The sequence below is a fragment of the Gobio gobio genome (genome assembly GCF_949357685.1).
Source record: "Gobio gobio genome assembly, chromosome: 4".
NCBI classification, from domain to species: domain Eukaryota; kingdom Metazoa; phylum Chordata; class Actinopteri; order Cypriniformes; family Gobionidae; genus Gobio; species Gobio gobio.
This window is the reverse complement of record NC_137100.1, coordinates 21,597,535-21,614,635: the sequence shown is the minus strand read 5'-3', so window position 1 is coordinate 21,614,635 and position 17,101 is coordinate 21,597,535. Positions and strand designations below refer to the sequence as shown.

The 17,101-nt window shown below is 35.5% G+C and overlaps 2 protein-coding genes across 4 annotated transcripts in view; both read left to right on the top strand.

Annotated features, from left to right (window-relative positions):
• The window catches only part of usp2b (ubiquitin specific peptidase 2b), a 50,194-nt gene extending 44,897 nt beyond the window's left edge, over nucleotides 1-5,297 (top strand). For all 3 annotated transcript variants that reach the window (XM_079816111.1, XM_079816113.1, XM_079816112.1), the window contains 8 exons: nucleotides 17-127; nucleotides 1,048-1,112; nucleotides 1,202-1,305; nucleotides 1,398-1,475; nucleotides 1,815-1,893; nucleotides 2,002-2,109; nucleotides 2,245-2,365; nucleotides 3,600-5,297. In XM_079816111.1, coding sequence (XP_079672237.1) covers nucleotides 17-127; nucleotides 1,048-1,112; nucleotides 1,202-1,305; nucleotides 1,398-1,475; nucleotides 1,815-1,893; nucleotides 2,002-2,109; nucleotides 2,245-2,365; nucleotides 3,600-3,684 — 751 coding nt within the window. In that variant the 3' untranslated portion in view covers nucleotides 3,685-5,297. The remainder of the gene's footprint in view (nucleotides 1-16; nucleotides 128-1,047; nucleotides 1,113-1,201; nucleotides 1,306-1,397; nucleotides 1,476-1,814; nucleotides 1,894-2,001; nucleotides 2,110-2,244; nucleotides 2,366-3,599) is intronic.
• Nucleotides 5,298-15,427: 10,130 nt separating this feature from the next.
• LOC307124822 (uncharacterized protein) lies at nucleotides 15,428-16,885 on the top strand. The gene is made up of 4 exons (XM_079814273.1): nucleotides 15,428-15,515; nucleotides 15,881-15,927; nucleotides 16,032-16,091; nucleotides 16,591-16,885. The coding sequence occupies exons 1-4, from the start codon at nucleotides 15,492-15,494 to the stop codon at nucleotides 16,766-16,768; spliced, it is 309 nt and encodes a 102-aa protein (XP_079670399.1). The 5' UTR covers nucleotides 15,428-15,491; the 3' UTR covers nucleotides 16,769-16,885.
• The last annotated feature ends 216 nt before the right edge of the window (nucleotides 16,886-17,101 follow it).

The following is a 17,101-nucleotide window of genomic DNA, read 5'->3' as shown; positions in this document are numbered from 1 at the left end:
GTTTTCTGTCATTTAGTCAGCAGGATGCTCAGGAGTTCTTGCGGTTTCTCCTGGATGGGCTCCATAATGAAGTAAACAGAGTGATAGTGAAACCCAGAGTCCCCATGGAGGACTTTGATCACCTCTCGTACGTAGATACACCTGCTTTGTTCTAAAAACCTACTGAGCTGTATCCATATAGTATAACATTATGAGGCACCCTCCCATCATGATTGTGGTTTCAAAAATAGCACTGTTTTTAAAATTACCCAACTTATAAGACCTAATTCTAGACAAATTCTATGGCAGTATCACATGCATTGTTCACTGTGAATGCACTCCCATACATACACTGCCGTTCAGAAGTTTGAAGTTAGTAGGATTTTTTATAAACAAATTAATATTTTTATTCAGCAAGGATGCATTTAACTGCAGTAAAGACATTTATAATGTTACAAAATAATTCTATTTCAAAGAAATGCTGTTCAATTTAAACTTTCTATTCATCAGAAAATCCAGGATTTTTTAAGCAGCACAACTGTTTCCATAATGATATTAATCAATGTATATTGAGCACCAAATCAGCCTATTAGAATAATTTCTGAAGCATCGTAAGTTTCTTAATAGAAAACATTTTAAAATTGTAATACTATTTCACAATATAACTATTCCTTTATTGACCATATAACTGCAGCCTTGGTGAGCATAAGAAATTTGTGTGGAGCATGAAGTTGATGCTTGCGTAGAATGTTTCCATATGGGGGTCGACAGAGCTCATTAGGTTTTGGTTTAGAGTCCCCGTCAGAATAATCTCTGCACTGAAATTTTAGCCATGGCCTCAGGAAAGCTAATAGTGTATTTCTAAACAGATTTAGACAGGATTGGCCTCTGGGAACATATTAAAACTGCTGTGTTTCGGTTTTGTGCTGGAATATGAAGTAATATGATATGATGTGGTGACTGATCTAACAGATGAATCACCTGTGGTGTGTGGTTTAACTGTTGCAATCTGACGGTAATAGTGAGCAGTCTGTCAGGAGTCTTACATGAAATATGTTTTATCTACAGGGACGACGAGAAAGGGAAGAGAATGTGGAACAAGTACCTGGAGAGTGAGGACAGCAAAGTAGTCGGTGAGTTGACCGGCTATATTAACACCGGTACCATCTTACTGTGTGTGTGTTCTCTACTCTGGTTATAAAGTGCTTTGTTTTCTACACAGATCTGTTTGTTGGTCAGCTGAAAAGCTCATTGACGTGCAGCGAGTGTGGCTTCTGCTCAACAGTGTTTGATCAGTTCTGGGATCTGTCCTTGCCTATCACTAAGGTTAATATAATGACTGTCACACTCCGATACAAGCTTATTGACATGGCAACATGTTTGTGTTAACATGTTTTTTCCCTTTTTTGTCTTCTCAGACTTCAGGAGAAGTGAGTTTGATCGATTGCCTTCGGCTTTTCACCAAGGAAGATGTGCTAGATGGGAATGAGAGACCAGTAAGTATACATTTTACTCATTTAAATGTTACGTGTACTCGGAGACGCGACTAGGAGAAACACAAGCTGACTGTCTGTACTAAGGAGTTTAAATGATCAATACCTTACATTTACTTTGAGTTACAGCAAGTGCAGAATATGAATTTTATTTTATTTTTTACTTCTTACTCTTCACTTTGTTTAAAGTTTTTTTTTAACGTGGTCTATATACAGTATATGGTAACACTTTAAAATAAGGTCCCAGTTAATGCATTAACTAACAATAGTTAGTAAAGAAATGTAGTATATCCTATATATAATATTTAGACATATCCTAACCACCTCTCTTTTTTCTTGCAGACATGCCACAGATGTAAAACCAGACGAAAATGCACGAAAAAATTCACCATTCAGAAATTTCCTAAAATTTTGGTGCTTCGTATCCTTTTTAAACAAATAATACAAAGATTAGCATTTTCATAATTAAGATTTGGACAGGATAAAAAGCGGCATGTATTTGTTTGCCCTTGACTCATAACTATCTCAGATCTGAAGCGTTTTTCTGAGTGTCGAGTGAGAACCAGCAAACTCTCCACCTTTGTAAACTTCCCCCTCAAAGAGCTGGACCTCAGGGAATTTGCCTCTGATAACAGTGGTTAGTTCTGCATCATCATTTATTACATCTACAGTTGTTTGAGCAATGCGGTTTTTACTGTAGCTCCCGTATAATTGTGTTTAATTGTTGCTGGTTCTCTTCTCTTCTCTTCTATCTACTGTTCTCTACTCACAGTGAATGCAGTCTATAATCTGTATGCTGTGTCCAATCACACTGGTACATCTTTGGGTGGCCATTATACAGCATATTGCCGCAGTCCCTGTACAGGAGAGTGGTACACGTACAATGACTCCAGGTAATTAGACATGACAAAATGTCTAAAAAAAAAAAAGAGGTTTGTGCAGTAAGATTATAACAGAGTCATTCCTAAAGTTTGGTGGATTTTATGTCCCTGTGAAACAATGGCTCATATTATACATAAAATGTTATTCAACTTTAAAGCCACATGGTTTTCCATGAATAGATGTACCCCAATTAACACAATTTCATAATTATAAGTACCTACGAATAGTTTGCCCTTTTCAACTTCACTTTGAAATAAATGTTGCATATATATATTTCTAAATTAGCAATTTTAAGTATTAGTAAATACATTTACCTATTCTCTTTGACAAAAAATACAAAATGTATTGTGATACATATTTTTTAATGTGTAAAACCATTAAATTATTTTATGTACCTCAAACTCCAGTCCACACTGTTACATTGGTGCTATTTGGCCTTTAAAATCTTAAGCTAATGCCCTAAATCACATGTTTATCTAGAAGTAACATATTTTTTTGGGAGGGAAAGCACATCAAAGAACAGAGTAATAATAAGTCATAAACTTTTCTCTCTTTTCCTCATTTTTAGGTAACATATCTAATAGTGTAAAACATAACTTGTCCACCCTGTTGTGTCAATTTAAACTAGACGTGAAAATGTTTTGTTGTTGTTGTTGGTTTAAATAGATTTTATATATTTATCAATATCTTTCCTAAATCGTAATCTTATGCTAGCATGTTGTTCTTTCCTAGCTAGTAATAATGGAATAATGGAATGTAAATGTGAAATTTCAAACATTTGGTTAGGATTATGTTATACTAGCATGAGCTTGACCAGTCTGTTTGACTTAAGAATAATTTAATTGTAAAAATGTTTTCAACAAACCTGCTCAGTCTATAATCCACCAAACTGTAGGTATGACCCAACTAAGCATGTGCATTACTGTTTTGATCTTATATATTTACCTAACATAGATCTGTAGTTTACAGCATTGAATGCTATAATATAATTAGTATGTGCAGTAACTTACTAAGTAACATACTAAGTATTTACTACTTAAGTATGTGTAAGTAATTATTGGACATTTAAGTCTTCAGCCTTTTGGTGGATTATTATATTAATTACATCATATTTTTGTTTATTTTGTTATATCTTATATTAATATATATTTGACAAAAAATAAAGCAAAAACTGTAATATTGAAATATTATTACAATTTAAAATAACTTTTAAAAAACGTCTACAATAAATTGTCTCTATTTCAGGGTGAGCCCCATGTCATCCAGCCAGGTGCGCAGCAGCGATGCATATGTGCTGTTCTATGAATCTGCAACCTCTTCACGCATGTGATTAAGCCTGAAACGGACAAGCCTTGGATAAAATAAAGCTGTTTTGCTGCTGTTGAACTACATACTGGTCAGGGTCTACATGCTTGGAGGACCATGGGACTTTGTCCCAGGCCTATTTACCAAGGCCATACACACACTGGAATTAAATTATGGTCGTGGCTTTCAAAGTGGAATGAAGCCTGGGATGAGTATTTATTCCAAGCCCAGATTGAGCTTCACCGTAAGGGCTCTTCCATCCATCACTCCCCTTGAAAGAGGCTGCTGCTCTGAGGATGGATTTAATAAACTTAAACGGACAAAGACAGAAAGAGAACTACTACCTCTCTTGAATGAGCAGGACTGTGTGTGTGTATTTGTGTGTGTACATGTCAGTCTCCAGACTGATACTGTAGGACTCTATGCACTGTGTAACTGGAGCCGTCCGGGTCTACAAGCAGTCACCACAACTCAAACGCTCCCCATCCTTTATATAATTTATTAACAGGAGTTCAATGTTTTACTTAATTTCAAACTAATTACAACTAGTTTAAACAAGAGGTCATCTTGCTGAGGGACCATATAGGTCAACAGTGTAAATGATGATTGGATTGTTCAATGGATTGTTTACTATTTCGAACAGATAGGTTTTTTCAAGCTATGTATCTGCTTTGCTTGATTTGCTTATTTTCAACAGAATATGCACATTAGAAGGGCTTAGTTTTACACTAATGCATGACTGTGCCCTTTTCCAAAAACCCTCACCATTACAGAGAAGATTGTAAGACTGCCCCCTGGTGGCTGGGAGATGTAAAACCAAAAAGGAAAACCTTGGACCTTTTTCACAGACAGTGATGAAGCATTTCCACAGTAATGAACGTCATACGTTTTTTATATTTTCATTTTCAAAAAAATGTAATGTACATGTATAATACTATACTTTGTGTTATATTACCTTGGCATTGAATTACAGAAAACTGGTTAACGCTACTGCAAGGGTGTCTAATACAACAATTGAGGGAATAACGGCAAACTTTCTTCTTTTGGAAAGTCATAAAAAAGCTGGAAATCATGGATTTTTCCTTTGCTATTGGAGAAAAGGGAACGTAAAAAAATATGTTGTATTTTACGTTCACCACTATAGAAGTTTACCCAACTATGATGACTTCTGCTTTTGAGAACCCCGGAAATGTGAAAACGGTCCATGGAAATCCATCTCCAGAAGAATACAAAGTATTCCCTCTTTAGGCATTTTTCAGACTCATTGTTTTCCTTCTGGGGCAATACCAGATTTGAAAGAGGCCTTAATATGTTTTTCCTCATTCTGTCAGGGACTACAATATTCAGTTTAATTTGGGAACGAGTCCTCATTAAACAGGAAGCCACCAGGAGGGTGTATGTGTATTTGTGTGTGTGCGCCTTTATGTATTATTTCTCTATTTATGAAGTGAATGTTGTGAATGTAGCTTATCATTGTGCTTGAAACAGACAATGTTTTTTTCTACCGAGAGATTTTAAATGAGAGTGGTAATATTGTGTCTGAAATGTGACTGTAGTCGTGTACTGCATATCAAAAGCTCTTGGCTTTTTAAAAGAAGTAAATATGATTAAAAGCAGATGTCTACATGACTAATCTTGAATTGTCTGCATTACTTCATTACAATATGCGTATAGTGATCATGAATTATAGTGTTGCAGAAATGGCCTATAAAAACAGGGAGAGAATGTGAGAAGATGTGCCAGTGGGTAAGTTGTGTTTCATGATCCCAGCCTAGGTTTCCCTGTTTTGTAAATTACTTTTAAGTTGAAGTGCTTCTGTCGCCTTTGTTTCTGTGTTCAATTGCCTTGTTACCTTGGCTGTTTGTTCCCATAGTCCCTCTTGTTGGTTTCCAAGACAACAAATCACCTTCACCTGTCCCTTGTCAGCACCTTATCTTGTGTTTTTAACCCCAGTGTTTTCCCATGTTCTTGGTCAGGTCTTCTGTAACGAAAGAGGAGCTTTAAAAATGCAGCAGAGAAAGTTCCAATTGCAGTAATAGCATTTATTAACAAAACAAGAAGCAAAACATCTGTGAACTCAGAAAACAAGAATAAAGCACCACAACAGACAGCCATGAAGGACATGACCTGACAAAGAACGGAGGAAACCCAGGGGTTTATGCTGCCTTCACGTGCTCTCGGAATTATCGTAATATACGAGTTTCCTAGGTAAACATTGCACATGAACGCCCTCACATTTTGAAACTTGAATGCAGTGCGCTCGTAATCACGACTTCAGAAGTCGGAATCATCAAATTTCCGATAGCACGTGAAGGCAGCATTAAATACACAAGGGCTAATAAAATAACAAGACACACCTGGGAATAGGCCTAATGAAGACTGATGAACGGGGAACCAATCAACAAAAGGACTTAAGGACTACAAAACCTAACACAGAAACTGAAACATACTGTAATTATACTTAATGTAAGAGTTATATACAATTAAGTTAGTTCTGTAATAAATTAATACTTTTATTCAGCAGGGACGCATTACATTGATCGAAAGTGACACTACAAAGACATAATGCTACAAAATATTTATATCAAAAATAAATGGTGTTCTTTTGAACTATATAATCAACATTGATTAATGTTGAGAAATGTTTCTTTAGCACCAAAATAATCATATTAGAATGATTTCTAAAAGATCACATGACACTGAAGACTGGATAAATGATTCTGAAAATTTAGCTTAGCCATCACATTCATTAAAATACATTTTTAAAATATATTCAAATAGAAAACATTTATTTTAAAATGTAATAATATTTCATAGTATAACTGTTTTTTACTGTATTTTTGATCAAATAAATGCAGCCTTGATGCGCATTAGAGACTTCTTTTGAAAAAACAGCAATTTAAAATATTTTGAAAATTACATAACCTAAAATTAAATCAAATTATATTAATTTTATGAATTTATTGTATTTTCCATTAATATTATTTAAATAAATGTAATGTTGATTTTTTTTATTTTTATGAAATTATTATTTATATTAAACCCAGAACAAATCAAATCAAGTAAGTTTTTTCCATGCACTATACCAGTGTATAGCCACTAGAGGGTGACGTTAGTCTTCACTCTATCACTCTAACACACGCACGCACACAATGACCTGTAAGCGGAGAAACTCAAGTCTTACTTATTGTGGCACTGAGCTTATTAGTGCTACAGGTCGTGTGTGTGTGTGCGTGTGTGTTCATGTTTTTCAACCTGACTTCAGCCTGAATGCATTGACTCATGTGTCACCGTGGGGACCCTACGGGGAAACAAGCTTATTTGTCATACAGAATGAGTTTTATTTTATTTTATTTTTTTATGTACAAATACAGAGAGGTTTAGGGGTAGGGTTAGTTTAAGGGGATATACTATACAGTTTGTATAGTATAAAAACCATTACGTCTATGGAAAGTCCCCAGAAAGATAGTAAACGTGTGTGTGTGTGTGTGTGTGTGTGTGTGTGTGTGTGTGTGTGTGTGTGTGTGTGTGTGTGTGTGTGTGTGTGTGTGTGTGTGTGTGTGTGTGTGTGTGTGTGTGTGTGTGTGTGTGTGTGTGTGTGTGTGTGTGTGTGTGTGTGTGTGTGTGTGTGTGTGTGTGTGTGTGTGTGTGTGTGTGTGTGTGTGTGTGTGTGTGTTAGGTTTCAGATTAGGTTTCCAGGCTAAAGTAGCTGATCTGTTTGAGAAGAACTCGATTTGTGAGAAGAAGGAGAGAATTATCTCACTTCCTCTGGCTGACTGTGCTAGTAACTCAACCCTCCTCTCAGCGGTAGTGACAAACTGCTCTTACCCAACTGCCCTTTTCTTAACCCATACACTTAAAATATTCACCCCTAATCTTTGACCTTGAAAGCGTCAGTCCAGACTAACGCTTATAGATCAATCACAGGGGTTTGTTACATGTTCTAGAGTAAACATCACACCAGTCTTGATTAATTATACCTTTCATTGTGTCATATCCAGTGGTCACTTACAGATATATACAAATTTTATTGCATTATAACAACATTTAAAACCAAGATTTTAAGCATTTAGTAGCAATAGCACATTTAGTTTCACAAGTGAAACTTTTCACAAAGAGCTGACTGAATTTCACTTGGTTAAAAGTACTTGGTGTGAAGCTAGTTCTGAAAATGTCAAAAAGGTTTGAGTTTAATCATTTTTAAGTTTTGCACTTTATGCACAATGACACACACACACACACACACACACACACACACACACACACACACACACACACACACACACACACACACACACACACACACACACACACACACACACACACACACACACACACACACACACACACACACACACACACACACACACACACACACACACACACACACACACACACACACACACACACACACACACACACACACACACACATTGTAGTTCAGGGCCAATTCAGGACTGTCTCTATCTTTATCTTCCTCTGCATTCAGAGATGCACAGCATGTGGGATTAAACTGGATAGAGTTTATAAGCAGTTGCTGGAGGGAAGGATAAATATTTGATGTGTTGTCCTGTTTGGATGGCGAGAGAGATAGAGAGGTCTTTTACCTGCTGTGTGACTGAACACTCTGCTATTCCTGCCTCCTATGTGCTTTTTTATCATAACACACAAACACTATGGTTACACACACAGCCTTCCAGTGCTTTGTGTTTTCCCAGGATACAAACTCAGAATTGCTTTTGTTTACACAAAGGAAATATAGACATATCATAAATGTATACCACAGTACATTCATGCTAACAAGTGCTGCACATGTCCATGTCATACAAAAGACAACAACTCTTCAAATATATAGACAACGTCAAAAATTTTGTATTAAATCATAAAAACAATAGATATGATATTTAGTTAAAAATTAAGACAAAATGGTCTTGGAAATATGTCACAAATATAGAATGCGCTTTAAGAGAAAAGTTTCATAAAACTACATCTGTCAGGTTATAAATGATAAAAGTATTGGTATACTTGAAAAGTAGTATTGTGACACTTTGTAGATGTCAAACATTCCTATTCATAGTTAATATGATGATCTACTACACCTACTATATGATCTACATATACATAAAACATGTATTTAAAAACATGATTATTTTATGATGGAATACAATGGGAGAGTTAACTTAGCCACCCAGTTTGCCAATGTAATTCAGCCCTGCATATATCCCTCCACCTAGACAGAGCAAAAACAGCAGAGGGTAAATATCATGCTGATTACGTTTTGATTAAGGTATTTTATTAGTTTGTAGTTATTAATAGATCTGGTTTATTAGCTTGCCATCTGCTGTATATAATTTGGTTTTACATAATTGTCTGTACAACAACAACAAAAAGATATCTTTGTGTACATCTAGTGTATACTTTAAAATTTGACTAGCATAATATTATTAGCCCTGAAGCTTTAAGCAAGGTGCCTTTCTCTCCCAAACTGGTGGCAATGAAGTGAAAGAAATGGAACAGTCTGAGGAAAGTTAAATTACTGGTTCCCATATTTCCCTACAAAATTTAGACCAGAAGGGAAGTTGGAATGAAAAGAGGACCTAAAGTAAGTAAGTGTTTGTTTGTTGCTTGATTTAAGTACTTGCTGTGTATTAAGTGATTGATCCAAACTGTTCCATTTACACATTATAAAAAATCCTCATTGCTCTCTGTGGTTTATTTTATGGTTAAAACCTTACCATGACAACATCTATGACAACTAATTTATTTAACAATAAATAAATAATTAACAAAATGATAAGTAATAATAAATAAAGTAAAATACAAAAAAAGAGAGGAGGACATCCTTTTGCATTATAATTAATAAAGGCTATATATAGGAAATGCTATAGCCTATAGATAGTTATTTTATTCAGTCAAACCGGTCAGTTTACCCAAAGATGGCAGCTCTATTCCTATGGTACCTTGTATTTCTTAAAATTTGCAGTACTAGGATTTCTGAAGGTATTCATGACGTTTCAGATATAAGAACAAATTGAACATGCTTGCAGAACATGGAAATTAACCCGTATTATTATGGTATGCACTTGAAATAACATCATCTTAATGGGTTACTGTCTCTGTATTGTTGCATTTAGGAGAATGGCTTGATTTAAAGCTTGGGACAGTGCACAAATAAATTAGAAAATGTGTGCATAATGCAAACATTCTCAAATTAAATCATGTACCCAGCGTTGCCACGCCAGTGATGGATCCTACAGCTACACCTGCAATCTGGCCTGATGTTAAACCTTGTGGTTCTCCTGAGGACTCACTGACAGTGCTGTTGGGCTGAATCTGTGTAGTGGACAGATCCATGGATGTGGAGGAAGAGAACAGGCTTGTGTGTGTGTGTGTTTTGTGTGTGTGAGCAGACTCAGTGCTCACAGACATCACTGCAGTTGTTTCGGTGAAGTTCTCAACAGTGTTATCTGCACAGAAGACCACTGAGAAAAACAAGAAACAATCAAGAGTTCTTAATCTCTAGCTATAGTAGCCTACTATATCAGCTAAATTTAGTTTTGCTAAATAGTCAGTGTTGGGGAGTAACGGAATACATGTACCGGCGTTACGTATTCAGAATACAAATTATGAGTAACTGTATTTCGTTACAGTTACAATTTAAACAGTTGGTATTTAGAATACAGTTACATTGTTGAAATCAATGGATTAGCCTACATTACGATACTTCTCGGTTTCACGAGTTTATTCACTCTCTAAATAAATTAAGACAACTCCATGCATTTCCCAGAACGCCCTATTATGAAAACGCGCGGACGCGGTTAGCTTGATCACAATGGAGCCGGAAGAGGAGCAGCGGGAGCTAGAGACAACAGAGAACAACAGAGCTAGGGCAAGAACGAAGCGTTCATGAACCTGTTGTTCAACAAAATACAACGTTTAATAACATGTTTTAACTCACTTCATATAGTCAGTCGAGTGTTTGTAAGCTGATATGGCTTCTTATCACAGAATGATGCAGACAATGCATTCCTATTTTATAGCTAGTAGCTATTAGTGATAAAGTCTGTCAATCAGCACTTTATTATTATGAAAATACCAGAGAAGGCTTGAAGAACTAAAAAGCGTTTCTATGTTTTACTATATCTCTTTATATAAATATTATTTTCTATTTAAAATTATAATTTCGTAAAAACCCAACTACTCATCCGCCCTATAGGTTGCACGTGAGGGGAAAAACATAGCTTTCTTCCACTTAATTTTTTATTTTACTGTATCTCTTTTACATAAATATTTTTACTTAAAAATTATAATTTCGTTATTTTACTAACCCAACTAATGACTCATCCGCTTTCCATTAGTTTGCACGTGAGGGTGGAAACGTAGCTTTCTTCCACAGAGTTGCACTTTTAAGCAATTTTTATTTTACTGTATGTGTTTACATAAATATTGTTTTCTACTTAAAAAAAATATAATTTCGTTATTTTACAAACCCAACTAATGACTCATCCGCTTTCCAATAGTTTGCACGTTAAGGGTGAAAACGTAGCTTTCTTCCACTTAAGAAGAGTTGTGCACTTTTAAGCTATTTTTATTTTACTATAGGCCTATCTCTTTACCTAAATACTATTTTCTACATAAAAACTATAATTTCGTTATTTTCCTCACCCAAATTACTGGCTTTCCAATAGGTTACATGCACTTTTCACAATCCATTACGGAGCTGATCAATTTTGATTTTGCATATTGTTCTTTAAATGTTCTTTCGTGTAGTTCATACAACCACCTTACAATATTTCAATAACATTTGATTTATTTTGTAGTCTATGCTTTGCACAACAAAAAGTTAATTGTGCTGGTAAATCCCGTTTCGGTCTGAGTCCCATTTTCTTGTTCTTGATTTGTTGTTCTTCTGTGTTTTAATAAATGTGTGTTATCAGAATCACCTTCATTCTTTCAATTGATTTGATATTATGGCTAAGGCAAATTGTCTTTAAAATGAATAACCAGACAAGAGTTATTTGACGTTCGCTGAAGGCTGCGTTTATCTTAAACTGCCGCTTCCATGCAGGAGCAAGAGTTAATGAGCACGATCTCATGAGACACTACAATAGGCTTGTATACTAATAATTCATTAATAAGGACTGTTTTCTTGTACAAAATTAAATATTAAATATTTTAAGTTAAATTCACAGTGAGGCTAACACTGTCAAGATGCCTGACATGGTATTTCCATAACATGTCACGTCTCTGGCATAGACTACAATATTTAAAATAGCATATATGCATTAGTTATATATTCTTACTTTAATTTACAGATAAATCCCTTAAGTGCAAAGTTTTTAGGTTAACTATAGACTTAGATTAGTGACTAGATTAGTGTGTGTCGCTCGTGCAAGACTCGCAACGAGGGCGGCACTCCATCGTGATGTCGGAGAGCCATCATCAGCACAACCGGAAGTAATCCAAGTATTCAGAATACGTTACTCAGATTGAGTAACGTAACGGAATACGTTACAAATTACATTTTTGGGCATGTATTCTGTATTCTGTAACGAAATACATTTTGAAAGTATCCTTCCCAACACTGTAAATAGTACACTTATAGACGTACATTGATATTACCACTTACAAATCCCATACAAAAAATGCAAACAATACCTGAACGCAGCAGGATTAAAAAGATGAAGATGTTTCTACACATGGCTCAAATATTAACCAACAAACATCGAGCACCCTGGGATAATTAATAAAAAAAAGACAAATATATATATATATATATATATATATATATATATATATATATATATATATATATATATATATATATATATATATATATATATATATATATATATATATATATATATATATATATATATATATATATATATAAAACATAACACTACTGTAGGTCTCACTCGTTAACATCAGTTAATGTATTAACTAACATGAACTAACAATGAGCAATGCATTTGTTGCAGTATTTATTAATTTGTGTTAACATAAAATACAGTCATTCATTGTTTGTTCATGTTAGTTCATGGTGCATTAACAAATTTAACAAATACAACTGTTGATTTGAATAATGTAGGAGTAGGCTACATTAACATTAACTAAGATAAATAAATGCTATAGATGTAGGCTATTGTTCATTCTTAATTCATGTAAACTAAAAGTTCTTGTTACTGAACAGGAAAACTAATAATAATAATAATAATAATAATAATAAAAACGATATATAACGAAATATAAATGTACACTCACCTAAAGGATTATTAGGAACACCATACTAATACTGTGTTTGACCCCCTTTCGCCTTCAAAACTGCCTTAATTCTACATGGCTTTGAAAGCATTCTTTAGAAATGTTGGCCCATATTGATAGGATAGCATCTTTCAGTTGATGGAGATTTATGGGATGCACATCCAGGGCATGAACTGTGCCAAGAAAACATCCCCCACACCCTTACACCACCACCACCAGCAGCCTGCACAGTGGTAACAAGCCATCATGGCTCCATGTTCTCATTCGGTTTACGCAAAATTCTGACTCTACCATCTGAATGTCTCAACAGAAATCGTGACTCATCAGATCAGGCAACATTTTTCCAGTCTTCAGCTGTCCAATTTTGGCGAGCTCGTGCAAATTGTAGCCTCTTTTTCCTTTTTGTAGTGGAGATGAGTGGTACCCGGTGGGGTTTTCTGTTGTTGTAGCCCATCCACCTCAAGGTTGTGCGTGTTGTGGCTTCACAAATGCTTTGCTGCATACCTCGGTTGTAACGAGTGGTTATTTCAGTCAAAGTTGCTCTTCTATCAGCTTGAATCAGTCGGCCCATTCTCCTCTGACCTCTAGCATCAACAAGGCATTTTCACCCACAGGACTGCCGCTGCCGCATACTGGATGTTTTTCCCTTTTCACACCATTCTTTGTAAACCCTACACTGTAAAAAATAGCTGTAAAAATACAAGAAATTTTGTACCGTAATTTACTGTTCTTCATAAATACAGCTGAATACTGTAAAGGAGGCAGAATTTGACGAGCAAATTAATAACGGCAAGCTACTGTTCAGTTTTACGGGATAGTACACTCTAAAAAAAAAGGCTCGTAATCATAGGGGAACCTTTTTTAGTGCTATATAGCACCAATTTTGGTGCTTCAGTGGTTCTTCAGCGGTTCTTCAGAGGTGCTATATAGCACCTTAGTCAAAGAACCGGTGAAGAACCTCTGAAGAACCGCTGAAGAACCTCTGAAGAACCGCTGAAGAACCACTGAAGCACCAAAATTGGTGCTATATAGCACTAAAAAAGGTTCCCCTATGATTACGAGCCAAGAACCATTTTTGGTGCAATATAGAACCTTTTTTTTTAGAGTGTACAGTATTTTTTTTATTATAGTCACGTGCTTAAAGGAGCTGTATGTAGGACTGTGGCCAAAACTGGTACTGCAATCACTTTCAAATTACTGTAGAGCGGTGTATCCCCTCTCCCCCTCCCCCTGACTCGAGGTTGCCAGCTAGGCTGCAGGATCCAGCAGGAACGTAGGCTGCTACACGGAGCTTTCAATGGCAAGTGACGAGTCGTACACAGTAAGTTTTTTTTTCTTTCTGTTAATTATGTTTATGCTTCAAGAGCGATGTTTTGTGAAGTAATTATGAATCGCAAAAATGTATTTATGGCGATTAGCCAAATATAATCGTAAATATGAACGCTCGTATGTGACAGTGCATTCCCACATGAAAAAATACTATAGTATATTATAGTAAAATTACCACTATATATGCGAAGAACGAATGAGGAATAATTTTTACCGAGGTAACGTTAGGCTACTGTCTCAAATACGTTTTCACATTGCCATAATAGGCGTGCTAATGTTGATTTCCTCAGCGTCTCAGCATAATGACAGAGAAACGGGCTCTGATAATGCATTACTAATGTTAGCAATGACGACTCGCCGTTTTTATTTACCAAACAATTCCTTAACGTTACCTTTTCAATTCAATGATCCACCTCCTCCATCTGCGCTAACCTAACATTACTTTGCACGAACATGCATAACTTTGTTCGACTGTCATGAATATTTGAAATGTCCATTTACATTAAGTACAAGTTAGCCAAACATGAACCTTACCTGTCCAGGAGAAAATTAGCAACGTTGGCATCAGTCTTCAAATTATTCTCCGTTTTCAGCCGTCTCCATCTTTCAAAGGCATCTCTTATACAAATCCTTGTTTTATTTCGGACTCTGTCACAACGTTTTTCTGATTCATAACGAGGTCGTTTAGGTTTCGTAAAGTTAGACATTGTTTATCCAAAAAGTTTGTAGCTGCAGCTGTGGTAACTAGAGCAGAGCTGGCAACCCGAATGCAGAAACACTACTGACTTCGTGATTGGTAGATAGGTGGAGGGTGGCGCTTCAGGCCAAAACACAACATGTCAACATCAACATCAGTTGAGGGCTGCAACTTCACTTTTAAAATGACAATATCTTGGCCGGACAACCGTTGTCAGTGATATAAGTATTTGAAATTAACATGATTTCTTAATGTCTATAGTGACATATCAGGGCCATTTTATGATTAATTGAAATATATTTCTTACATACAGTTCCTTTAAGCCTGCGTGCTCACAACTCATAGGAAAATCACGAAGCATCAAATCCCATCAATAGGCGTGCAACCAAAAAGGATTAGCATTACATTTAAGGTTTAACATTACATTACTTGAATATTTTATTGTGATAAAGAAAAATGAGACAACGATTAAATTAAGGAAGGCGATTTTCACTCCGACTGTGACCCTGCCAGCACAGATCAGTGGACGGCGTTTCATCTGCATGTGGCTACGCCAATTTATCAAGGTAAATGCAAACTGAAACATTTTTACTTTGTGATATTGACTTGATTTATTATCAAATCTACGTCAGGTATTGGTCTTTGTTTTAAAATGTGCACTAAAGCAATGAGGCTAACAGTTACTTCTGGCAGTTACTTCTCTGTTTTAGACAACACTATTCCTTGAGAGATTATATCTTAAAAAATTGTCAGTTAAAATGGTAAGATTATTTTGATGTGGAGGTCTGTGGATTGTAGTATAAAAATGATAACCTGCAACATATGTGCTAAGATCTGCAGCAATGCATTAGCGTATGCTAGTTACATAGTTTTTTGCCAAATGCAAAGTGTGATTTCCTTGAGGGCACACTAACTTTTTCTACGTTTTCAGCCATCAAGTGTGACACTAGAGGGACTCATACTCCGTACTCTGCTGATGTAAGTTTTGCTAAGTACTATTCCACATGTTTAGTATTTACTTCATGCCTGATATATGACTGTACACACATTTTCATTTCACTACATATTTTTCTGTTCTACAGATATCTGCCACTGCAGCAGATGTTGAGTGCACCCTGCAAGACCACAACTGATACTGCTGGGTAAGTGTCACATAAGCAAGACATGGGGTATAAAACAGTATAGAACAGACTATTTAATTGCTCTCTTTCTGTATTCAAAGAAGATATTTTAAAGAATGTTGGTAACCAGACAGTTGACAGTAGCTATTGACTTCCAGTGTAATATTTGTTCCTACTAGTCAGTGGGGTCTGATAAACTATCTGGTTACCACCATACTTTAAAATATCTTCTTTTGTGTTCAACAGAAGAATGAAACTCATACAGGTTTGGAACAACATGAGGATGAGTAAATGATGACAACATTTTAATTTTTGGGTGAACTATCCCTTTAACACTGGTGACAAAGTTATATAATGTTGTCTACATTACTCTAAGATACTCAGGTCTCATAATGCCAAACTTACTGCCATAATACTGCCATAATGGCAAATTTGAATGCAATGTGTTTTAAATGTCTAAAGTGCAATTAATCTTTATACCTCACCTAATATATTATATTTCTGTGTAATTACATTGTAGACGTTCTATTGGTGTGAACCCTGAAAGAGGAACAAAAGCCAGCCAGGTAAAGGTGGTGTCCAAGAAGATGGGGAAGCTTTTTCAGAAAAAGGCAACAACTGTCAATCCTCATGTGGCCACCCTCTTAAAAAAACATCATGGAGTGGGGCTTTATTTAATCAGGTTTAATCAGCATTGAGTTCTGCAACCAGATTTTTTACATAAAATCACAATGTCTCAATGGTGAAGCAAAAATAATGTCATTCAATTAATGGATTTGATGTTATTAGCTTTAATAAAAGCATGTTTTGAAGTCATCTTTTGTTTGAGCCATTTGTTTGCCAGCAATCTTCAGTGTTTTTTGTTTTAGAATGCAAATTTTAAATGATCAGTTTCTAGCAGATCTTTACAATGGAAAGATCACATTTTACAGTACTTTAATACATTTTATAGTAATAAACCATGTATGGAGATTACAGCAAGAACACTAAAATAACAGTATAACGGGAGCGAAACACTTGACAGTATTATA